General features: G+C 33.6%; 2 protein-coding genes across 5 annotated transcripts in view; one reads left to right on the plus strand and one right to left on the minus strand.

Annotated features, from left to right (window-relative positions):
- LOC148278628 (cytotoxic granule associated RNA binding protein TIA1) overlaps positions 1-4,570 on the plus strand; it is a 106,756-nt gene extending 102,186 nt beyond the window's left edge. For all 3 annotated transcript variants that reach the window (XM_088231125.1, XM_088231126.1, XM_088231123.1), the window contains one exon: positions 4,396-4,570. In XM_088231125.1, coding sequence (XP_088087251.1) covers positions 4,396-4,437 — 42 coding nt within the window. In that variant the 3' untranslated portion in view covers positions 4,438-4,570. The remainder of the gene's footprint in view (positions 1-4,395) is intronic.
- The window catches only part of LOC148278627 (translational regulator orb2-like), a 273,697-nt gene that overhangs the window by 107,963 nt on the left and 138,729 nt on the right, over positions 1-27,005 (minus strand). The window lies entirely within an intron of this gene.

Raw genomic sequence — 27,005 nt, forward strand, 5'->3', positions numbered from 1 at the left:
TTTTTTTATCAATTTTTATATATTGTATTATCAGCGCTACGATTTCTAAAGTTTTGAATTTCTGAAATACCTCCACGTGTGACATCAGAGGTTCTCTTCCGCTTATTCTCGATCAGTTCTATCCATTGGTCCATTCACGGCTAGCAAACCGGAAATCTTCCATAACTCTCTTACCATATGAACCAGTGACGTCGTTTAAAGGAGTTCGTTTTTATTCACAAGGTTTTTTTTGTGGTACAATGCTCCAATTTTTACCGCGCGCAAGAAACATTTTTCGTATCCAATTTCTCGTGGGGCTGAAGTTCTATATTGTAATAGTTCAGAAACCACGTACGCGCATTATGCTGGAGCCAACTAAAGTACTCATATAAGAGCAGTTTTACGTTTTGGCGTTACTGCTAATTCTTTATTTATAACCGAAACGCCGTGGTTGCACCTTAAGCATCATGTCATCTCAAACGTTAAATAATCTGACGCATGCGTAGAGATGCAAGGCGGTAAAATTACCGCGGATTTTTACCGGATTTTGGTAAAATACCGTATTTTTCGGTATTTTACGGTAATTTTCTGTAAGAAACGAATACGACATACTAATTTTTATTTTTAAAAGATATAACCTGACTTGTGAGGATACACATGCCTGGAGCATCTTTGTAAACATCATAGACTCCAACTAGGTAGCGAACATGGAAAGTTGACGATGATGATGATTTTTGGCTATTCAATAATTAGTAAAAAGTAAGTGCAAATACGGCTTTCCCGCTATTTTGATAAAATGTATTAGATGTTCAAACGGGTTTTTTGGAAAGTATTTTTAAGTAAATTTTCATTTTCTCTGACTTTCGTATATTTTTATTGAATAAAATCTACAGGGACGTAATTATACACGAAAATTGATTTGAAGCAATATTTTTTCAAAATGCGTGAAAAAAGTACACACTGAATGACCTTGAACGACCCATGCTTATAATAAATCTCGACAACCATCCGATGGATCTAAACCTGGTTTTCACTGTCATGTAACGTGTTCTAAAACAAAGCTATTCGTATTTGTTATATCTTCGAAAAATAAAAATTAGCACGTCATATTCGTTTCTTACCGAAAATTACCGAAAAATACCGTATTTTACCAAAATCTGGTAAAATTGCGTAATTTTACATCCACACGCATGCGTTGTGACCACCTCAAACTTTCAACTCTTAACCGCTCGATGGTGCTATTACTGCTGTCTGAACTGTAAAACTTTATTCAGCGCTCAATGTCAAAATTGACTTATTTCTCGTTCATTCTTACATGACTCACATTTTAAAATTAGTTTGATTAGTTTAATTAGTTTGAACCACACTAGTCTGACAATGTCGCGAAAGCGACAAACCTTGTTATTTGTCTAAAAATGTATCAACGTTTCGTTTGATTGAAATATAAATTTATAGAAATATTCTGTATTTTTTTTGTCTTTTTATTCTGAAAAGTAGCGAATTTCGCATGCATTTTATTCTTATACCTTTACGTAGAATATTAATTAATTAATAACCTATGTGTATTTTGTGGCCATAATAACTTAAATAAAATTAATAAAAAATGTACAACTTACTTAACTTTTTCCTACGGCTGAACTGTACGAAAAACGCCAGTTTGACATGAAATACTTGACGAAAATTGAGTCGATAAAATTTGTACACAAAATTGCACTGGAAAACATAAAAAACGATTTGCCAAAAATGCTGACATTTTTTCTACTTTCCACATCCTATCCTAAGTAGAGAATGTGGGCATCACCAGTTGCCTCCAAGAGACACTTCCGCCAGCCAGCACTTTCGCCTCCTCCCACGTCAATCAAGTGCCCCTTAATTCCGCCGAATATAGTCGAAAGATAGTCATCGACGGCCTTCCAGGACAGACAACAACAACAACACAGATTTAAAGAACAGACAACTTGAGTTAAGGTTTTTCTGAATCATGCGTGGCACGTGTTCAAGCCAGGTCCATTGCCTCATCTTCAAAACGCTTGCTATATGAGGCTACTGCGTCTATTCTCGGACTTCAATGTTGGATGTACAATCGAACCACCTTGTGCCTTATATTCTGCTCAAGCACTTACTCTCAAAACTCAGAAATTTGGTGTTCTGAGCTTTGGTAAAGTGCCATAATTTGCACCCGTATAAGAATATTTGCATTATGCAAGAGTTGAATAATGGGCATTTTGTTTTAACGGAGCATAGACTAGAGTTCCAGACAACACGCATCATGTTAAAAGTTGCTCCAGCAATTCCTAGACGGGTTGCGAGCTTTTTGTGTTTGATTCCATCCTCAGCTATGTGAACTGCAAAGTATTTAAAGCTGTCAACTTTCTCGATTCTCTGTCTATTATTATAGAGAGGCTGATCAGGGTCAAAACAGGATTTGTTGCATATAATCTGAGTTTTTTTTTGGCATTAATATTAATTAAGACATGCCGACATACAAAAATACAATACCAGGGGGGCTATAACAAACGCTATCTTCATTGCTTCATTATCAACTTCGGTATGCTCTACCGATTTGTCATCTCTGACGTCATATGAACGAATTTAACCACTAAGTGACGCTGAAAATTTAAAATTAAAGTATTTCCACTTCAAATCGATTATAAACCCAAATCAATCCCAATTAAGGCAAAAACCGTTCGCTTGAACATGATTTTTATATAACTCATGCCCGAAGTGCACTTTATTCTACCAATGCAGTGCCCAACGCACAACTAGGGTATTGTTATGAAGATGGGTTAGTGCTTACGACTTGACAAAGGAAACTGGTAGGCAAATCATTTAAATTTAGTGATTTTAAACAAAATTAATACGTGGAAACAAGAGGAATCACAAAAAAAGTCATTTTAGAAATAAGTTTTTTTAGAAAATTATTTATTTTCTTGGTGTTAGATTTTTTTTCCATACTTTCTTTTCCTCCTTTTTTTCTCTTTTCGTCTTTTTAACCTACATTTCTTAATTTTTCTGCATTTTATTATTATTTTATTACATTTCTATCTAAACTTTTTACACTTTTCATACAATATTAATTTTTAGTCACTTTTTTACACTTTTTATTTCAGCCAAATTTAAACATCCCCGATAAGAGAATTGAGATATCTAGGCATTTACAGGGCTTACATGTCATTAACTGGTTACATACATCATTCTGCCTAACGTTTTTGATTTAAACATATCCTTAATGAAAATATAAATTTCAACAGTTGTGAAGGGGGGTATGACATACGCAAAATGCTGACAAATGGGGATATTAGATGCAAACTTAGAAATGTCCACTGAAGTAGTTACTGAGATATTTGCAAAAAACTTTGAAAAAAGAATTGTTAGATTTCAAATTATACTTCACCATCTCAATGGAGAATGCTAAGTTTCTGGTGTCAAGTAGTATAATTGAAATCTATTTTTGCAAGATTTAGAGACGGTTTTGAATTACGCTTTTATTTGGGTTGGTAGGTTTTTATGTATAGTTTATTTTGTCATCAATAACTAATTTTTCGTTTTCGGTGAAGATTTTTAAGTTTGCTTTTAATAACCTCAAATATCTGACTATCGTTAGCAACGGAAATGGCTCAAAATTGAACACCTTCCAACTTCTGTTCACTGTATGTCATACTCCTAACGCTTCTTAACTTAGTAAAATATTTCAACGCATATCAGTTCATGGTTTACCTCTTCGTTCTAATCCTCAAAACACCCTCCTAATACCCATCCACAATTCCTTTTCTTCTCTTATTCATATAGTGTCCATGCTGCTTGACTATGAAATCATCCCCATCCATTATCAAAGATGCTTCTACAGTAGCTCCGTTTAAATCACGACTCAAGAAATATTTCTTTTCTCTTCCTCGATTTCTCCTCTTTTTCTTTATTTTTATTCCCCTTTTCCATCAAAAACTAGTATCGATATTTATTAATTTTTAAACCTATCTTAAAATTATATCAAAAAACCTTTTGTTTTATTGGTTAGTTTGAAGTTCTTTTTACACAACGTGTGGAGTAATCACTTTAACCTGCCAATGCCAGGTCATAAACCCTATAAATGCCTATATTTTCATTTAAGATAATAATTCCTTAATATTGGTTAAGACACCCATCAAACATATTTTGCAACGCCTCTGTTGAGATAAGAGATTGCACGCCAATCGCGTTCTCTTTAATTTCAACTTTTCTCTTCTAGTTTCATGTAAAACTTCCATCCATTATTCTGGAGACTAAAAAAATTGGCGTTTAATATTATTAAACAGAAAATTAAATTAATTATTTTTTTAACTTTTATAATCAAGTATTTTTTTCATAATTTTAATGATAGTGTTGCGTAATAATGTAAACAGTTTTATGCAAACTTTTTTCTTGTTTTTGTTTTGACAGCTGTCAGACGAGGAGTGGCTGGCGCCCGGTTTGCTCGTCTGAGGCAGCCCGCACCACCGCCAGCCAATCGCGGGGCTGCCCGCCATGACGTCGCTGGGTCGCGTGACTCCTGCGCAGCCAATCACAGCGCTCGGCCGGGTGCGCCGCTGATTCCGCGCAGAGGATTCAATTCAAATTCGAAAAAAGAGTGGAATAAAGAAAATGCTTGCGGCGATGATGATTATTGCTACTGCGAAATATCACTAACTAGATATTATTAGTATTTTAAGGCATTGTATGTTGTATGGTCTTCTGTATTACCTATTGCAACTTTTGTTCTGAAATGTCATTTTTCAAAGTTCATTTTTTTCAGTTTCCCGTAAAGATAATGTTTCGCAAACTTTGCGGTAAGCTATTTCAATTTTGAATACGAACTATAAAATTGTGCAAAAATAAGCGTTCAAAATTTGATTCGGCTCGAACTATCTCGGAACTTTGAAAATGGACTCCATTAATTTTAAATTAGGCATACAATCTAATTGACTTGCATTTTGTTACGTAAGAGGCGTCGTAGTTAGGGTACTAATCTGTATTATGTTTGAAGAACACGACAAAGATTTCAAGAGATTAAATCGACGAAGAATATTATCGATGCAATCTTTAAAGAATACGGAGCTAAAAATTGAAAAGATGGAAGATACCAATTCTAGGTATGATGGAAAATCAATTTAGCTAAGGCAAACGGAAAGGCAATGAAGGATATTGGAGAAATTCCCTATGAAACTAGCCGTGTAATTTTTTGAATAGTTAAATTTTTCGTGTGTTATTTTAAAAGCGTATTAAAACGAACGCTTATTAACTAATGAAAAACTTCACAAGATTCAAAATCGTGAAATACTTGACTATTAGAATGGTTTTATATTTTAACTCAACTACACCAAAAACTGTGCTTTCTTTTAAAATAGTTAAATATAACAGGTTTAAAAACCGGAGTAAGTTTAAGCTTAGATTAAGACCGTAGATTAGTAGATTTGGTAAAAGGTTCGCGAATACTATCAAAAACTAAAATATCAAACGATGAGTATTTCGTTTTGCGTCTGCGGTTTCTAGAACCCAGGACGCACGTCATTTTCTTCAAAATGGCGGCTCTTACTTTCTTTTTTAGTTTTTTTAAATGGTACTCGTATATTAAATGAATTAGCTGTAAATGTAAAATAATGATAACTTGGTAAAGAAGGTTGTGTATCTGTACTTAAGCATTAAAATTCTTGAATATTATGATTAGGTTTATCGTAAATGTACACACAAGTCACTATTCTTAAATTACTATATCAATTATATAAAAATATAACATATATATAAAGATAGATAGAAAAAAATGCTAGGATAAAAACGCATAAACTTATCATAAAGTATGTTACAAATGTACATTGTAGTCTTAATTTGGATAAGTGCTCCAGAAATATACGAAAAAATGCTCATTTGATCAGAATGATCAAAGAAATACCTTATTGGCGCCCAAGCAAAGACAGGATGCAAATTGACAATTGCGGTTTTAATGAGTATTTTAGATCAGATAATTAACCTTGATTTGCAAGCGACTTTCACTCATGTAGTCCATTTGTCTTACCAATTCAGATATGGACAATCTTCAGATCTCTTTGTGACTATTTTTTAAGCATCATCCTACATGCTTTGAAATCTTTTTGCTAGTAAAGCCTGGTGTTTCATCGGAAATAGACGACTCTACTCAAACCTCCTTATTACTGTGAGGTAGAAAAAAAATGTGCATCAATTGCATTTAAATCAAGGGGTCTTTATGATAAATGTGAGGGCATCTGATAAAAACTCAAAATTTCTAACTGGTTAATGCAGCCACATGGTTATTGGACCTAAACTGGTTAATTGCCTGTCGACCAGAATCAAAAACTGATATAAAGATATTGATTGCCAGCGTACCAGACCAGTTAGCCAAAAATATTTTCTTTCAAGTTCTATGTCAAATGTTTACTGGTTTATACAAATAGTGAAATAGCTGGCTTGATACAAATGCCCCTTGTGAGCAGGTTATGACAGAACGCCAGAATTCCAAAATTGTTTAATTTCATAAATTAAACAGTTAAAAGTATCAGTAAAAGATTCAAAATTACTGCGTTTTTTATATCGACAAAAATTCCAATGTTAGTAACGCACTTACAACGTAACATTCGTCGTCTTTTTTCGACTCGTTCAGTATTGTACGTGTCGAACGAAACAACGCTATAGAGTTTTTGATTTTTTTAAGCTCGTTGTTTTAAACACACATCACAAATGAATGTGATATTAGTTTGCTCTTCAATGGCATTACGATACGAATAATGACAGTTTCAACATCGATTTTGGACAATCTTTGCATGAATCAAATGCTTGGTTTTCAAGCGTTTTTTCGTAGATTTCTGGAAAAAGTTGAATTGGCTTAGCGCTGAGTTTGAAGACATTAATGTGTCAATTAAAATAGTGAAAGTTTTTATAAGATTAACCACATTTCGAAACAATGTGTCAAAATGACCTGATTCTTTTTCTTTTGAGTTCGAGAAACTCTTCTAGAGACGTTCTCGACAAAACAGTGTAGGGAGATTTTTCGCGATATTCGCAAAGACAAAAGCGTCGTTTGTGTAGTGTTGAATCGAAAAGTTTTTAATGTTGTGCAGATATTTTTTTATCGAATTTTGACATGCGGGAGTTGAAGAGATTATCAATAGTGAGATATCAAACAATTTTCTTGAAGAGTTAAGGAGGCTACTATTGGATTCAGTTCTTGGGAACGTGGACAGTATTTATAAGCAGGGACATTTATTAATGCCCAAAATTTAGATAGTCAATGTAGTCGCTTTGCTTAGAACGTAGTCGCTTTTTGCTAAAAATTAGAGTAAACATTAGGATAGGATAAAAAAAATTAATTAAAACTGTATTTATAAAAATTGACGAATGATGTCTCTAAAACCAAAACACCACTATTTGATAATGACTTAAGAAATAGTAAACCGTTCGATAGTTGTTTTTTTATTACTCGTAATGATTTTAGCGATTGCGACACGGTACAAATATAGTGTACATACGTGTACAATCGACATTCAGATATTTTTGATTATTTAGATGTTTCATATTATTTCTAAGAATTATTGTATATCTGACAATCCTCAAACAATCAAATTGAAAATTTTAGCTTCAGTTTTTGTACGTTAAATCCTGTCTTATAGAATTTTCAAAACAACATTTTTTTAATTGAAAAAAAATAATAAAATATCTATTTTGGAAGAAAATGACGCACAACCGGGCAGCATAATGTATTAGTAAATTCCACCAACTGAGTTTTGAATGCGACCTATTATTGATCAAAAAACTTTCACCAAAGGGGTTTATTTATTTGTAGATCTAAGAACATTATCAATTAACGCTTCTCTACCAAGAAGAGCCTGCGTGATAGTAAGGAAATATATGGCGTAGCTAATATAGCGCAATAAAAACAAGGATGTTTTTGTTGAGTGACATAAGTAGGCGCTACTCAGGGATGACTTCGTTGTATGACAACTGATAGAGCCAGTTTTTTTGTCAGTCAGTTACCAATTAGAGGTCAGATTCAAAATGCAGCCATTGAATGTTGCTTTCAAGAGACCGGGGAACGTACCCATGTGTTCAAAAAATACCAATTTTCACCTTAGTATGATTTTTCTTTGTTAAACTAATATTATTATCTGGTTGGTAAAACATACTTAGGATAAAATGCGAAAACGATAGATCTGTCATCAAAAACCAGATTAGCCTTGTTCTTCAGCTTTGTTCTCTCCATTGCTGGATACACACCTCTTCCAAACGTTTCCACGCCTTTCTGTCCCCGGTTTTTTCATCGATCCTCTGCCTGCTATCAAGTCAATGCCGTTGGCTCGTCTTTTTGGTCTTCCAACATCTCTTTTATTTGCCACTGCATCATTCTGGGAGCCACCTGTCATCGTTCAGTCTCGTCAAGTGTCCCGCCCTCTGCCAGTTTAATGTTGCTGTACGGTTCGGTTGCCACAGCGTTTGTTCGCCTTGAAAGCCAGATTACAGCCCACCCAGAATTCTTCTGAGCCACCTCTTCTTAAAACTCGATAGTTTGCTGCTTTAGGCTCTAGTGAGGTGCTACGATTTGCATGTATAGAGGGAATCAGGCGGTATTAAGACGTTTTTTTTTATATGGGAGCTGCATTATTTTTTACCTTGCATATAATATTCAAGGTTTATATTTCAAAAGAGGATTTTTCTGCAATTACATTACTTAAAATTCATCTAAACTGTTAGTATCAGGAAGGATATACTAAAGTGGGCTAATCAGGAACATCTCAGCATTTGCTCATGTGGAAAGGAAACCACTTAAAACTCTTCAGGAGAAGCCGGCCTGCTGACAGTAGTCAAGAGGCCTTCCGTTCCACTAGAAGATAGTTCGGCATTTTGTTCCCTACTTTGGTTTATTTCACCAATTGCCTCTACTATATTATGTGATATGTATGATACTACCTCTCGTGTGAGCTTTTTATTACCTATCACCTATGGGACGTCGCTAAGATCTTTGCCCAGGATTCTGCATCGTGCCTCTAGCTGTTGTCTTTGAAAGCTGAAAAAGGGGCAATGCATCAACAGGTGAGGGACATCTTGAGAGCTTGAAGCGATGCAGGTAGCTCATAAACCCACCGTGACCCGCGAGAATCTGTGTGAGCTCGTAGCCAGCTTTCTGAGTTCTCCTGAAATCATAGACATGGAAATTTGTGTTATGCAGACGTTATATATCCTTAACTATTACTTAAACCATGTACGCTCCCTTGGCAAAGCATTTATGATATTTTCAGTGCTCGCTGTCAGCGACCAATTCAGAACTATAAGAACATGATACCTTGCAAAATAGGTAAGCCTGGTTAAGGCTCCCAAAAGGCATCTGCAGCACAAAGCCCAACTTACTGTATTGTTTTGCTTGATAACAGTCGTCACTGAAGTTTGCTAGCAATCACAGGAATAAAATGGTTAATTGAATCATTTGATTGAATCGTTTCTGACAGATCTATCGTTTCGTATCCACAGTAAATTGTTCGCGAACGAAACAAATTCTCTATCGTTCACTCGATTTATTTCAATTTTGTTTTCATTGATGTTACTTCGTGTCTAGATTTTCGGAATTAAAATTTATTGTGATAATTTCAAAGAGGTCCAAATTAATTTAAAGTCCTTTCATGTTTATAAAATTCAATGTTGTAATTGGTGTAATAGATAGAAACAGTGTTGTTGTAGAAAAAGGGGAAAATAGTATGGGAAAGGGCTCACTTGATATCACGGTGTATATGAAAGAAACGTACATAATTTAGGCTTCATGCCTTGTATTATTTGTCGAACCAAATGTATTTCGCATTAATTTTACGGGAATATTGAGGAAAGAAAATTTCAATTATTTTTTGTGTTGTGAAATAAACGGCACAATTAAATTTCACCAGCTTCACCTTCTTCAGCCTTGTTTTCTACACTGCGTCTTACAAACCTTGCCACTCCTTCATATCCCCCAATTTATTCAACCATACTCTACCAGTTATCAAGGCAATATCATCAGCTCATCTATTTATGGCGCCTCTTTTGTTTGCCCTGGTCTCCATTTTATCATTCTGGGTGTTCACCTGTCATCATTTTGCCTCGCAGGGTGACCTATCCCGTCATTTTAATGTTGTTTTACGATCCATTACATCTCTAACACTGATTCAGTGCCTAATTTTTTTATTCCCTGTTCTGCGTCTTAGACATACACCGAGCATCTGTTTTTCCATGGGTCGTTTCGCGCATTTCAGTTTCTGGCTACTTTTTTGGTCTCGAATATCAGTCACTTGTAATATACACGATTCATATACTTTAAATTGAAGCTTACTGGGACTGGCTTCTTTTTCAAAAAATACTTTAGCTTGCGTAAAAAAGCCCAACTTGGCGCTATTATTCTCGGCTATTCCGCTGTTTGGTTGTCTTCATCAAGGTTGTCTTTGTACCCTAAGTAGACGTAAAATAGTATCCTAGTTTTTAAAACGATTTTCGAATATGTAGAGAGGTGCTTTCACTGTAATCATTTTTTTAAAAAATGTCTGATTACAACCAGTAGGACAATTATTACAATTAAATTGACCTTTTTATTGTTTTCCACATCCGCTCCTAAACAGAGCGTTTGAGCATCATCAGACGACTAGAGGAGACCCAACACTCTTGCTCCATCCCAAGTTCCTTAATTCTACCAAATAAAGTCGAAATATGATCACTGACGGCCTTCCAAAAAGGCTCTCCTGAGGCAACTTCAGCACGTGTCTTAGCCATGTCCTTCACCACATTCTTGCTATAGGAGATTTCTGCATCCGTTCTCGGACTTCAATGCAGTTTTGAAATCGACTCTCAAAACTCAAAAGTTTCGTGTTTTGAGTTTTGGTAAGGTGCCAAGTTCACACCCACATAAGAGTGCTGACATTATGCAAGATTTGAATAATCGAAATTTTGTTTTGACCGAGTATAGACTAGAATTACAGACAGTACGCATCGTGCCAAAGGTTTCTCCAGCGATTCCGAGGCGGGTTGCGAGCTCATAAGTTCAAGCCACCATCCTCAGTAACATGAACTCCAAAGTATTTAAAGCTGTCAAATTTCTCGATATCAAAGTGTGCGTGCACCATTTCATACCGAAAATTTTTAAGGCGTTTTGACGAATATACACGGATTTTTGAGTGGGCCCAAAAATTGACTATTTTAGTTAGTTTTTTTAAAATATTGTAAATGACATTTTAACAATCAGACCCAGGAAGAGTGAGAAACAAAAACTAGTTAAATTTAGAAATTAAAGATAATTTCAACACTGTCCAAATATTTGTAGACGTAATCGGTTTCATAATACAAGAGTCATCTGTTGATTTATTAAAGGAATAAAACTGAATTGTCTAAAATTAAAATTACCGACCGGCTTCGTAGCAACACGTGCTCCTTTATCGAGGAATATTAATCCTATTTTATAATCTTAACAGTGTCTTTAGTCTCATATATACGGAGGTAATAAATCGAAAATTTATGACATTTTGTGTTTGTGGAGGATAGGGGTAAAGGGTTTGAAATTCGATCCAACAGACTTATTGTGAAGTCAGTAATGGCGTTGGTTCTTTAAGAAAATTATTGTTGTTGATTAACTTAAAATTTCTAAGAGACTTTGGCAGTTCGGCTAAATTTGAAGATTAAAATAAAGTCGATCCACATTTTCCTCCATCAAATTTTCACCAGTAGATCAGTTCAATTGCGCTACTGTCGGTAATAATCGACGCGATAAAAGTTTCTCGCCGCGATTGTTAATCGTTTTGACGATTCCAATGGAAAATCGACTTTATCGGTCGGGGTAATTTTAATCCATGGCGTTTGGCGTTTGGCGTTTGGCCACATAATCACGATAAACTTACCTTTCTTATCGCGGTCAGGTTCCACTGAGATCGGTCAAGTCGCTAAAGGCTTTAAATAGAAGTCGATAAACTTCAATAGTTGAGCTACTGGTAACTGTATGTTATTGACATAAAAGCTCGTGCATCACTTTTTTTTCCTATCGCATCCTTTAGCTATTTTGCAATTTAATATGTAGATGTAAAACCTACAGTATTAACACTTATTTTGATTTATTTGTAAATGTGTAATTCATAATTTTTACATTTACCCTAGTTGTGTTTAAAACACCCAATTAATCTACGTAATATTGACCGGTTTCGGAGGCGAAACCTCTTAATTTTCGTGAATAAATCAAAGAATGATATTATTAATATTCAAATCACTAACTTTGTGGTCAACCATTTTACTATATGTTATTAAATATTTGTATATACCTAACGCTTACTGATCTTTATATGTCTACTGGTTTCAAGACGTACCCGTCTCTTCGTCAGGACACCAATTAAACCAAGTTGCTGCACAAAAATATAAAACCAACGCGACATGCATTTTAATAAGCAACCCTTATATGCACTTTTAACCCTTTATTATTTATATGTAAGAAAGGGGTTAAAATGTTACATACAATTAATAAAGGATTAAAAGTAAATAATATGAAAATATTTCACATTGGGAAGCTTTAAAAAATAATGTTCATTTGATCAATTAATCAAACAACCTTTCAATACAGCCCATTATATTATGTTTTCTTTGCAATGGTTACCCAATACCTTTTAAACTCACGCCCCTCCCTTTATCCCCACACTCTTTTTTTAGCTATTTCTCCCACAACATAACATTCTAATAACTGAATCAGTGCATGCATGTAAGTGTTGCTTATTAAAATATATGTTGTGTTGGTTTTATATTTTTGTGCAACAACTATGGTGAAGGTGTATAGTGGGTTTTGCATGTCGGTTTAATTGGTGTCCTGACGAAGAGACGGTACGTTTAGAAACCGGAAGACATAAAAAAGTCGGTAAGTGGCCATATAAAATTATTTAATAACATTTAGTTAAAGAATGTTTACTTTTATTTTTTCAACAATGTATAACGAAGTATCTGGTTCATTAGTTTCTAAAATTGGCTACAAAAAGGCAAGCTGATCATTTATACGCTTCAGGAAAGAGTTATTTTTATTATGAATACCTCAAGGGCGCTTAACAGAGTGACTAAATGCCACAGGGGCTTATGACCTGTATTTGGCTTTTAAATTTTATTTTGATTTTGTTTATTTTATTTTTTTTATTTTTTTAAATTGATTAATTTATTTTAAAACCTACTATACATAATTTCATGTAATATTCCCAAGTAGTTTTGGTAAAAAAACTCATTTAGGGACATACAGATAACAATATTTATTTACAGACGTAGGTATTTATTATTTATTTATTTGACTTATTTTATATATGCAGTTTTTTTTTGCACCACAACAGGCCAGGAGGCTCAATTACAGTGGTGAATTACATCTCATAACGCCCAGGCTTGAGAAAAATCAAATTTAATTTTTGTGTTCTCACCGAGAATCGAACCCGGAACCTTCCGTGTGTGAGTCAAACGTCTTGACTACTACACCACGAAGGCCGCTTTTGTTATTACTATTTTATAATGTTTTTTTTTGTTGTTTTATTTGATTTATTTAACTTATTTTTTTTTTTTATTTTTTTTTTTTTTTAATATTTATTTTTTCATTTATTTTATTTATTTTATTTATTTTATTTATTTTATTTATTTATTTTATTAATTTTATTAATTTTATTTGTTTTATTTATTTTATTTATTTTATTTATTTTATTTATTTTATTTATTTTATTTATTTTATTTATTTTATTTATTTTATTTATTTTATTTATTTTATTTATTTTATTTATTTTATTTATTTTATTTATTTTATTTATTTTATTTATTTTATTTATTTTATTTATTTTATTTATTTCATTAATTTTATTTTCTTTTTTTTTATATATTTTTTTTTATTTGTTTTTATTTTTTTTCCCTTATTCTATAAACACATTTATAGTAAACAACAGATGTATTGTATAAACTCAACTAATACCAGATTTTGACAAAATTGTGCTAAGTTAGTAAAAAAAAAATATTCCATATATAATTTATTCATGTTAAAATTATATATATATTATTTTTAATAACGAAAGAAGATATATATGTTTATATTAAAACATCCATATTTCTGTTGATTTTAAAGTTTTAAACAAAAATGTTGTGTATGTGACAATTGAAGCGTATTATAATCAGTTTTGACGTTTGAAGCCAGTTATTATTACTGTCCTGAAGAATGGTTGTTAAACCTAAATATTGTGGAAATCAATTATTTACATTGTGGTTATAAAAATGTTTTACAAAATTTATTTTGTGTATTTGCGCATTTTTATTTATGTTTAAACTTGTTATGAGATTCGAATCTAATTATGGCACAATAATATTAAAGACTCAAAATATCCGTTTTGAGAATCTATTTTTTTTACCATTATTTGGACATTTTGAATATAATTTTCAGCATAAACTTCCAACCAAAATTATAAATTTCCAATAACGAATTATAAATTTGCGAGAGTAAAGTATAAATTTTCAAATTTCAATAAATTATAAATTTTCGTTGACAAAATAATATAAACTGCAATAAATATTTAAAAGCAATAAAATTTATGTCAAACTAGATGTTTTAGTGTTTTTCTTCGGTATATTTTGCTCAAAATGTTAGAATTCCAAATAGTTCTCTTCAAAATTATTATTTAAATACATTGTTTATGGATGAGTTAGTTTAAATGTGATTAAAATATAAAATAAAGAGTCGAATCAATCAAAAAGTAATGTATATTTTAAGGTTAATAAAAAACAATTTTAGCAAAACTGTAGTTGATAATCATGTCATTTTATTAATTGTAAGATTATTTATAAGAAACAGGATGACAACTGTCATTTTTGACAGCTGTCATTTTGTCAGTTGTCTTTTTGACAGTTGTCTTTTTGACAGCTGTCTTTTTGACAGCTGTCAAATTGAAGCTTCTCGTTGGGCCGTCTAGCGACCAGAGATTCATTATTCCAATTTGAATTCAAAATGCCTGGAAATCAAATACATTATATAAAAGATAATCATGTAGTTAGGAGACCATAGATTTAAAGAAAATGTATATTTTAAGGTAAAATCGGTAGCAAGATTTTATTTGACTTTTGTTGTATTTATTTTGAAAATCGAACGCAATTTTTTTTATGTGTGCGTTCGGTTTTGGCACATTTTCACTGCCACAAAACGCGGGAGCGGAGATAGACCATTTTGATTTAATGGCTGGGTTTTTGAAAAAGGCATTAATTGAAAATCATTCTATGTCAAATCTGTGAGAACCAATGGAAATTTTAATTCAAAGATAACATTTGATATTTTTAAGAATTGTTAATTCAACTAATTATAATTTAAAGAAAATGCAAACATGATTATGTTAATTAATGTCGAGTAAAACATATTTGATATTATAAAAGAAAATGGTGTCACACGTTAACATTAAAATATTTTTTCAGATTAAATTTATATGTAAAATAACAACAACAATAAACCATCACGCCGTTTCCCCGTAAGAAAAGGCAGAGAGGATAGAACGCCACAACACTCTATATTTGCATACAGATCTCGCTTCCTCTACATTCATACATCTTCTTGTGTACGCGCGCCGATTATTCCGACTTTTGACATGTCCATTAGGGTAGGCCGATAATTTTTTTTCTCCGAATTTTGAAATGAAAGGGGTCTAAAAAGTTGCCTTTTGGATTACTCAGAATTCAAAAAATATCAAAAAAAATATTCGATACTACTTTTAGCCCTCAACCAGAGCTTGAAGTTTTCGAAAAAGTCGATTTTTTGGAGTAAACTGGCTGTCATTTCGTATTTAAGTAAGAAAATCAGTCTAATTAAATGTTATAATGTGCATTAAATCTTATTAAATAAGCATCTAAGGGCGTAAGTTGCACTTTTTTTTGTAATAAATGGGTAGCATCGTTTTAATAGGCCATTGTTTTCGTCAATATTAGCCAGGCGCTCGACGGAATTAGTTTCGCGGACTGTAAACTTTTTCCATTTCGGTAGTTTTAAAGCGCGTTCGAATTTGTAATGTGATTAAGTTATTTCTTTACGAACACAATATAATTTTATCAATATAGATAATTAACAAAATGTCCAGACAGTGATAAACTTCAAACCTCGGTTGAGGGCCAAAAATAGTATGGAATATTTTTTAAAATAATTTTTACGTTCAATGTGATCCAAAATGCAACTTTATAGACCCCTTTCGCTTTGATGTCTAAAAAAATAAAAAAACCTCATACATCATCGGGCCACTCTTATGTCCATCTTTAAGTGTTTGTTGGATTTGATCATGCCATGTCTTTCTCGGTCTTCCTCTATTTCTGCATCCATCAACATTCGCATTGTAAATATTCTTAGCCGTTCTTTCGGTGTCCATTCGCTCTACGTGTCCGAACCAGCGCAGAGGTCCTTTCTGATTTTGTCGAGAATGCTTGTCTCAGTCTTGCGTAATGTGCGGATCTCAACATTTGTGCATCTATCGTCCATAGTTTTACCACACATTCGCCAGAGAGATCGCATTTTGACAGCATTCAGCCTACTTTCATCCCTGATTTCCCAAGTCCATACTTCGCTCTCATGCATCAGGGACGGTACCAGGACTCCGTTGTGAACTGCCAATTTTGCCTCTTGTGACAAACATTTGCTAAGGTCGATTTAAGTGCGTTCATTCTGTTCCCGGCGCTCACCCTCCTTTCAATATTTTGTTAATACTGCTAGGCTCTGTAGCAAATAAAGACAAACTTTTGAGGATTTTTGATGGTATTTTTTTAATGTCTTTTTCAAAAAATTCAGTTATAAAAACAATTCTGATACGTTTAAAATAGAAAAAATACATACAAAAGTAGGTCGGTAAAGCAGAGAAATGTCGAATTTTGATACAACGTATAATTATTTTAGGTTAGTGTGTTTTTAACCAATTGAATTGATTAATGTGCTAGAAAATCTTCCTTGTACTATTATTTTTAATTGTAAAGAAACTTATGTAGTTTCTGTACGTATGAGTAATTATTATTATTATTGTATATAATTTATATATCGCCATTTATGTGAAAATCCCCTTGAGGGCGCAGTGCAATAAATACCCCAACACGTCTAACAACTACAGAGCGCTTGGACGGTTGGGATTTTAGTGCCGTATTTTCAATTATAATTTAATTTCACAACAGATAACACATATGAGCTAAATTACAGCACGTCTTGCAGCTCCAGAGCTCATGGATGATATGAACATTATTTATAAAAATTAAAATTTTGTGTTTAAATTATTTTTTCAAAATTATTTAGAGATAAGAGCTGGATTGACACATCCTGCAGCTATAGAGCCTATGGACGGTTGGAATTCTTGACTCTATTTTTATAAATATTTTGAGTTTGAAATAATTTCTTAGTTTATTACATTTACTCATGGAAGCTAGTTGTTTTGTTGTCTGTAAATTCTATTACTTTTTAAACAACGCCTTTTTATCTATCAATATTTTTTTTTGAGAAAGCGTATGATATAATTTCGCAAAACAAATTAATGATACTTGCATATTTGATCCAATGTTGCCCTTAAGGGGGAATGACGACTTGAGAATGATATATGTAGCTTTTTACCCTGTACTTAATATTTTTATTAATGATTTTAAGGTTTTTCTAGTACTTTAATCAAATAATTAGTAAAAATCTCTTTTGAATCAACAAATTAGGCATTGTTTTCATTTTTTAATAATTGATTTAGCATTCATTGTAACAGCATAATTGGTTGCGCGAGTGGTTGATGAGATTGAGTGGTTGTGGCTGGATGGACCGCCAGTGGATTAAGGTCTACCTTTCCTACCCATCCCATGATCACCCAAGTATCAATGTTTGTTATTCTCCTCGTCTCTATGGCCATGGGTAGCTACGGTTGCTATGGGAACAATTTTCCATATCCATAGCAACCAACATCAACAATCACATTTTTTCTTTTTGATAATTTTTGCCAACTACCGCATGTTCATAATTTAATCTGCCCGCATCTGCTCGTCCTATAATCATCTGCCCGCATCTGAACATTTTTACATCATCTGACCGCCGCTTTGCCACATTCATCTTTATATTTTGCAAATAACTATAGTGAAAGTGCCGCGTTCACTAAAAAGGAAAAAAAACTACCCAGGACTTGGAGATATCATCCGGATTCCTGTCCCCGATTCCCTTTCCTGTCTTCCTAAAGGTAGGATTTTTGTTCTTTGTTCTAGTTTGTTTGACCTCATGCTGTTCTTTTGAACATCTGACATCATTGCGCCAACGCACCTTTTTCTTTCCCCGCAAAAATTAACACACATCAACGATTCAGTCAAATAATATCCACGCAAATTATAATCTCCACCCCAATATTTTTTCTGATTTAAAAAACAGTGGTTCTGTTTGTAAAATAAATCAATATTTTTTTATTAAAGTTGTTGGCTTAATAGGCAAAAATCATTCTAAAGAAAATTTGGTGGTTGGTGAGTTCGTCTTTTATGATTTAAATCCAGGGTTGGGTCCATTGGGCCCTGCATTGGTAAATTGAATGCATCGTATCTTGATCATAAACGCACGAGCCTTAGACGTCAGCTTCCAGTAAATGGAGAGTAAAATATTACATTGTAAACCCACCTTTTGATTAACATTTTATATCGACCTTGTCAGGAATCGAACCGAGACATCAGTGAAAGCTTTGACGAACGAAGCGAGCTGATTTTCCACTCGATTTCCTTTTTTTGACAGAAGTAATCGAGTGGAAAACACTCTTCCAGAATCCTGCTTTAAACTCACACGCAGAACTTTTTTTTACATCCGCCGGAACATAGATAAACTATCAATCATTATTAAAATCACTCTTTTTTGCACCACGACGCATATAGTACACCTGTTTGTGTCTATCTCCGTCAGTTGTAGCATGATTAATAAATGAAACAAACATTACTATTTCCAATTCATTTTCACAACTAATGGTGCATAGGGCGCTGCATAGATACACCAACCGCTGCGGGTCTTGATAATTTTTGTTACAATGATGGTAAAATGATCAGTCTTACGTTTCAGATGCCACTCCAAGAACTATGAACATTACAGTGTAAAAACATATTTTTTAATGAATGTTTCATGTTACATCAGGAATCAAACCCGAGACTTCTTGAATTGCAGGCAAACGCGCTAACCAGCCAACTGCGAGGTTGTCATTTTTTTATTTTATTATTTGTGCAAAAGAGATTTTTGTTATTTATTAACTAACAAGTGTGAGATAAATATAATTATTAAACAATAATAGTTATATTTATTTAGATTTTATTTATTAAGACGTTAAAACTCTTATCAGATTTGAATAGAAAATGGCGCTATTTAATAACCATGAACAGAGTTTCGATGTGGGTGCATCAATTGCTATCGAGGACACTCGTCTCTCACTGTACAAGTATCCACGCACTGGAAAATACAAAAACCACGCTTAATCGAGCAGTTTTTGTTTTAATTGCGATTTATTAAATTTTTTAATTCTTTTGAGGTGGCTACTTTTTATGTGCAAAGGCTTGACAGTTGAGATAGAGAAAACAGCACCATCTAGCGGTGGAAATTATAATGTTCGAGGTAGTTACAGCGCATGCGTTAGTTTGGCGTTTGCGGTTTGAGTCGGCATAGCGCGCATGCGTCGTAAGAGGCAAAGTCAACACTGAAAAATAAAGATTTGCTATTTAAATTATTTTTTCATCGCTCAAGTCTTCCCGCAAACGATTTTAATTCAATTTATTTATTAAAAATAATACATACATTACAAACTAAACTTTAATACGTACATGTTATAAATTGAGAAAAAATACACAAAGCGACTCGGGTCAAGTAGTAGGAGAATCCTGCTCCGGAAAACTCCTTCGGATACATGGAACAGATCAACATCCAGAGCGATATTGGTCAGAACAGCGGTAGCCCTTCCAACGGCAAGGTGCTCCTGTATATCGGAATATGAAACAATATATGTCGACGCTGTCTTAGGTAATTATCGGGAACATACAAACAAATGCTCAGAATTATCGATCATACCACGCAACAATCGATACAAATGTGTGGTCAGATACACATTCCTTCTAGCCTCTAAACTGTTGTAGCCGAGCATACCCTGGAGAAACTCGGTCGGGTAGAGCCGAGGATAATATACCCGCACTCTCTCATGTAGAGATATCTTAGAAACTTATTTTGGATTTTCTCTACCATAAGAGAGTACTTTAGTTCATGTAGCCCCCAAATCGTCGAGGCACTCTTGAGTCTACTTCGCACCGAGGAGTTGTAAAGAGTTCTCAGTACGAGGGTATTTTTAAAAACTCTCGCAGTACGCACGACAAATCCTAACATCTTTAATGCATTACCACGTCTCTATGTGGTTATCGGCATGTCGGTAGAGGCGGCTCGGTAGTACCTCGGTAGTACTTCGGTAGTAGAAAAGTTAAGTTTACCATCTCGATACATACCGATGAAGATAACATTTGTTATTGAGACGGAGGTTCATGTGTAAATTATTGACTTATAATAAATAGACGCGTTTCGCAAAACTGAGATGTTTTAGCAAATATTGTGTTTCCCTCGACAATTTGAAACAAGGATAGCAAATCATGATATCATAACGCCATGTCCGCTCCCTAGTTGGAGCACATGGTATCCACAAAGAGCCTCCATGCATCAGCATTTTTTATATGAGAGTAAGAGCATTATTTTTTCATTTGATTAAATTATACAAGGTTTATATTTCAAAAGTTTTCTGCAGTTAAACTACTTTCAATTTTAGCAAAGTTTTTGGGATCAGAAAGGATATTCTAGAGTGGGCCAATCAGGAACTTCTCAACATTTACTCATGTGGAGAGGAAACCACTTAAAGCTCTTCTGGAGAAGCCGGCCTGTTGACAGCAGTTAACATGCCTTCAGTTCCACCAGGAGAGTGTTCGGCATTTTGTTTCCTAGTTTGGTTTATTTTCCAGCACTATATTAATCATGTATGATACTACCTCTCGTGTGGGTTCTTTATTACCTATCACCGATGGGATGTCACGTAGATCTTCGCCCAGGCTTCTGCATCGCGCTTCCAGCTGTTGTCTTTGAAAGCTGAAAAAGGGGCAATGCATCACAGATGAGGGACATCTTGAGGAGTTTTATCGTCGCATGGGCAGCTGTCGATCTTGGAAAGCTTGAAGCCACCATGACTCGTGAGAATCTATGTGAGCTCGTAGCCAACTCTCCGCGTTCTCCTGAAATCATAGCTCATAACCTCAGGTTACCACACAATAACGCGAGGGAGTTTTTTCCATACAGTATGTTAAAAGTTAAGACGGGTGAGGTTCCATGGGTAGTGTCGCGGACTCCAGATTAGGTTCGAATCCCGCTCAACTACAACTTACAGATAATATATCTATAATCGTCGTAAATTTAAAAACATAACCAAATACCGCACGCTACTACACTGGCTCAGTATCAGGCAAAAAATAAATATTTATATTTTTTCACTTCTTCACAATATTTTGAATAATCCCGCTTCACCTGTTTATCTGAGAATGTCTTCTAACCTCTATCTCAGTAAGAACTATCTCTTCGTTCTCGAGAGAACTCTTTTAATACCCATTCATCATCATCATTTCATGTCCGTTCCCTAGTTGGAGCATATGGTATTCACAAAGAGCCTCTATGCACCTCTATCGGCTGCTGTATCAGAATTTAATACGACTTCAAAATGTACTTATTTATCTCATATTTAAACAGGCTTTTAAGAAAAAACGTGCCAACCTCAAAACGATTACAAATTTAAATAAATCTAATTAAAGGAAAAATTGCTCGTTTAAACAAAATTGTTGTGACTTTTAATGCGTAGATAAACGTATCGAGGGGTTCTAGACCCATCGGTACAAACCGATTTACTTTCATCAAAACTTGATGGTGGGGGGGATCGGTGTGTATCTTCATAATTAGTCGGGAGAATTTTATCTTCAACTATGACGTTATACTGAAGCTATGTCATTTTAGTGTGTAGATATATGTACCTTGACGTACGCTTCCCCTTGCTTCATATCGATGTATCTACCCAAAACTTGAAGGTGGGGGGTCGCTAGTGTATCTTCGTAATCGCTAGAGAGAATTTACCTTTAACTCTACCGTCAAGGTGTAGGTATGACGTCTAATTTCTTTGTATTACTTTCTATTCAAATCAAATTTTATCACCTTTGTAAGTGTTTCTATAAAAATAGCGCATAAAAGACACGCGGTGTTCTTGTTTCAATCGCGTTTAAATCTATAAGAGTTTTGACGTGTTGTGGCGTCAGAAAATGTAGATATTATAAACAATTTTATCGCATAAATATATATACATTTTATGTATTAAATCTAGGTTAGAAAACAATGTCAAAATTATGAGATACAAGAAATGCAAAAATACATAATCGGATGCTATTGCCATTTTTACAAACAGAAAAAAAACAGCGCGAGGTTTTAAGTAAAAAATATAATTATTAAACATACATATTATTATATAGTTAATAAAATAAAAATATACACAAAAGTAACATTAAGAGAAGTGAGATAGTTATGAAAAATATAATTTTAAAATTAGACTTTAAAGAAAGTAAATTTTAACGGTTTTTGAAAAAAATAATTACCAATATTGTTTGTTGCATTTTTTAGCATTTTTGCAGAACTGTGCATAAAAAACTCATGAATTTTTTTCTTCTTCAAAAAATTGTTCTGTTTTTAGTTTTCATTCGATTTATGTTTTTGCAGAGAAAAGCGTACAAAATAAACGAATTTATTTCAAGCATTATTTGTGCAGTTAGCCCTCAAAAAAACTGTTTTTTTTTTAATTTTCAGCACAAAACACTAGATTCAACTTTTAATAAGATATTTAAAAAAATATTTTGAGTTTTCGATATATGTTGACAAATGTATTTAAGCCATTTTTCCGATTTGGGAGTGTAATAAAATTGAAAAATACGCATTACAACAGAGATGAAAAGGAATATTATGAATTTATATTTATACATTTCTGCCTATGTTTGAAAATCCGTTTTTCTTAAATAATTCTTCCATATGTTGGATTTGTTGAAGAAAAAGAGTTAAGTATGACCTCAATTGATGCAAGAGAGATACATTATATCTTTGTACATTCTAAATATTACACAACGCAACGTCTGAAAATAAGCTTATATTTTTGTGATCCTTTTTGGACCAAATACAGATGCTCAAACATTGGCGGAGTAGTGAAAGTTTCAGTGTGTTAAATGGCTACTAATATCAGCCAAAAACATATCTTAAATATAGACTTTATTAAGTTTAAAATTTCTCCATCTCGGTTGTAGTTAAAGTCAGAAACAAAATTATTATACTCCATTGCGGTTCGAAAATTCACAAAATTACGTGTTCTATTATGTAATTTGATCAATTCGTCGTATTGGCACGCTTTCTTAACTGTATTAAAACAAGCAAATAAAAAATATTTTAATTTTGTGTTTTTTAAGAAAATGGAAATATTCGATTTTTTCGCTAATGCCCTAATCAAAACTATTTTACTTGTATCGATGGCTCACAGCTAAAATATCCCATCAACAATTTCGATCACATACACATTTTTTAGAAATTACTTTTAGTTAATTTGAATAAACTAGGCGTCTTAAACTGATTATAAATACACAAAATTCATGAACGTGTATTAACATCTTACAATATATATGTTTATTTTAATAAATAAGTTTGATCTTCGTTAAAATAGACTTAAATCTTGTTCTTGATGAAGGTTCGTGCAACACTATACGTCTGTGTATTAGTATACGAGGCCTCTCCTCTTTTAAAACCTCTGTATAATAAGTTTTGACACCCTGTTTTAATATTTTCTTTAATAATTTATGCCATTGCGAGGAAACTCATCAGTACACCAAGAGGCTGACTAATTTCTAATTGATTCTCATTTGAGGGATTTTTACCAGAGAGTAGCCACTCAATGAATAAAAATAACGATTGTAATAAAAAACGTGAATCATTCATTATTTTATCGTGTTTTGTGATTTACAAATGTTTGGTTATGAAAAAAAGGCTGTTAATCATCAAACTGTACTATTTAATCATTAATTTATTACTTAAATTGCTAAAAAGATGTTTTTACCACCAAAGAATAACGTTTGATTATAATGTATGGTTTGCATTATATTTTTTGTTTCATTGATAAGTTGTTTTTATAGCTTTTTATTGATTTACTTGTAAAAGTTTTGTTAAGTTTGCAAATTGTTTCGTTAATCTATTCGTTTATTTGTGATAAATTATATTAATAAATTATTTATGAATAATATTGTGTTTTTTCTCATTTTATTCATATTACTGTATTGACATATGGCTCTGAATCTTTTGTGTTCACGAAAAAAATACTCAAATGTTTATGGGAAGGAGAATGCTGTGGTGGTGATCCTGTTCCAGTTGGACGTAGACATAAGAGACGATGTTGGTGTACTTTGTTCTTTGTTGTGGAGCGCGAGAGTAACGATGACGAGGAGTTGTCCTGACTGCACTTGGACTACATGCAGGAACTGAGTGGCTGGGTTGAGCTGACTTGGCTGGGCTGACTTGCTTGGGTTGACAGTGACATAAATGCGACAACACCTTTTAGATTCAGACTGATCTCCAATTCCAATAATTTGTTAGTTGGTTGTTGTGATCTCAAAAATATTGATGAATTGAAAAGGGACAGCGGATTTCTTCTTCTTATTGCGGTGCCTTGTCAGGTTTCCCTGACGTTGGCGATCACCACAGCCAGTACAACTGCTTATTGGATGTACTCGCCGTAGTGATTCCTGGGAAAAGATCAAGAGAGTGGTTTCCCGTTGCCTTCTCTGGTATATTTTTCTGTCGGAATTCCCTTCCTTTAGCTGGATGGTTCTGGTTTGTCACTTCTTAGATAAACGTCGAAGGGTTCTAGACCTGTCGGGACCAACCGATGTACTTACATCAAAACTTGATGGGTAGTTTATCTTCGCAATCGCTTGAAATAATTTATCTTTAACTATACCGTCATGGTGAAGGTATGACGTCCTTATTTCCCCATTATAATCGAGGCCCAGGTCTATAAAGAGCCTGGCTACTGTGTGGAAGTCGAGAGTTTACATTTTGCTAAATCTTCCCTCCATGCCCAGATCCGTAAACTATCAGACTATTAGGTAGGGGGCGAGCTGTTAAAACATCCTCAGGTTTAACCAGTGGTCCCCCGAGGTTGAGGCTCCTTTTATGATGTAAAGCATTACATTCACATAGAATGTGAATAGGGGTTTTCTCATCTAGACTGCAGAACCTACATGTGGGAGTTTCGGAAAGGTTCATTCTAGCAAGGTGTTAGTTCAATCTGCAGTGCCCTGTAAGGGCTTTAGTAATCGCAATTGTAATCACTCTGGAGAATTTATCTTCAAATAATTATACGGTATAGACCCGCAAAATAACGTTATGGCTTCCATAAATATGGTTAAATAACAATTGTAATCGCATCATACATTGTTCTTCCATTCTTTTTTTATGTAATGAAGGAGAAATTAAAAATATACGAATTCTTCAAAATAAGGCGATGAGGATTATACTCAAAATAAATATTTATTCTCATGTAGAAATCTAAAGCTAAACTGGCAGTGCACAACGGAGTTTTAGTCCCAACACTTATGTATGGAAGTGAAACATAGAACTGGCAGAGGAAGGATGAAAGCCGAGTGAACGCGGTTGAAATGCGATCTCTTAGACGAAAGTGTGGGAAATCAATGTATGACAGGGTTACGAATGATGAAATCAGGCGAGAGTGTAAATCTGAGACAAGTATAATTGATAAGATTAAGAAAGGGTCTCTGAGATGGTTTGGTCACGTAGAACGAATGGACGACGAGAGAATGGTAGAACAAGTATATATGGCAAAAATGAACGGCAACGTTAGACGAGGACGACCGAGGAAGACGTGGCATGATCAGATAAACCAAAATCTTAAGTCTGGTCATGTCAAAAGCAGACAGAACCGAAGGGCATGTATGACAAGATGTATGAATGTGGAAGAGGCTAGGAGTGTATGCCAGGATAGACGTGTGTGGCGGTCCATTCTCTCTGCCTACCCCTACGGGGAAATGGCGTGATGGTAGTAGATGTAGAAATAATGCACAAAGAAATTGGCTTGCTCACTACTGTTTTACTAAGCAATAAATTAAATATAATGTAGCAATTTTTATACGTAAAATAATTAAGGGGATGAATAAAATAAAAACAATAATAAAATTTAACCAAAAATGTCATACATATGAAACAAGGGGTATATAAAAGATAAGATTACCAATGAGGAGAAAAACAGAATCTCAAAACTCATTGTACAAGAGATTGAAGCTGTACAATGAGTTACCCAAAGAAATAAAGGAAATAGAAAAACATTATGGTTTCTAACTTTTTACTCAGCTCTTTATTGTACCATTTTTAATACAATTTAAGAGTTTTAAACAAATTATTTTTTTATACTTACACACCCACACACACGCACCCTCTCCCTCATTCATTCCCACACGCACATGTATCCTCTCCCTCATTCATTCACGCATACACACATTCACACACACATGAATACAAACGTCACACAAATACAATTACTAAACTTCTTTTCTTATATATTATGTGTCTAAAACATTTAAGTTTGTAAGTGAAAATTCTTGATGGAAGTTTATTGTAATTTATTATATAAATAAAACACGAGTGATACTTTAATCCACAAATTTGGAATATCCAGTGACCGGTTTCATCGCTTTCGCGACATCTTCGAGACTGGTATCTTTATTAAAAAGTTAAATGTATTTATACAGAACAGAGGTGAGGATACATAATTCAAAGTTATATGTAAGTAAATTCAATAAAGTTATTTTTATCTTAAGGATCATTATCAACAAATTTTCTTTGGGTTAACTAATGAATTGATATAATGCTATTTTAATGAGTTTAAGTATTTTATTTTATTTTTGGTGTCTATAATAAAATACTTAAACTAATTAAAATAGCATTATATCAA

This window comes from Micrasema longulum, unplaced genomic scaffold, assembly GCF_059751315.1.
Source record: "Micrasema longulum isolate JH-2025_06_02 unplaced genomic scaffold, ASM5975131v1 h1tg000850l, whole genome shotgun sequence".
Classification (NCBI taxonomy): domain Eukaryota; kingdom Metazoa; phylum Arthropoda; class Insecta; order Trichoptera; family Brachycentridae; genus Micrasema; species Micrasema longulum.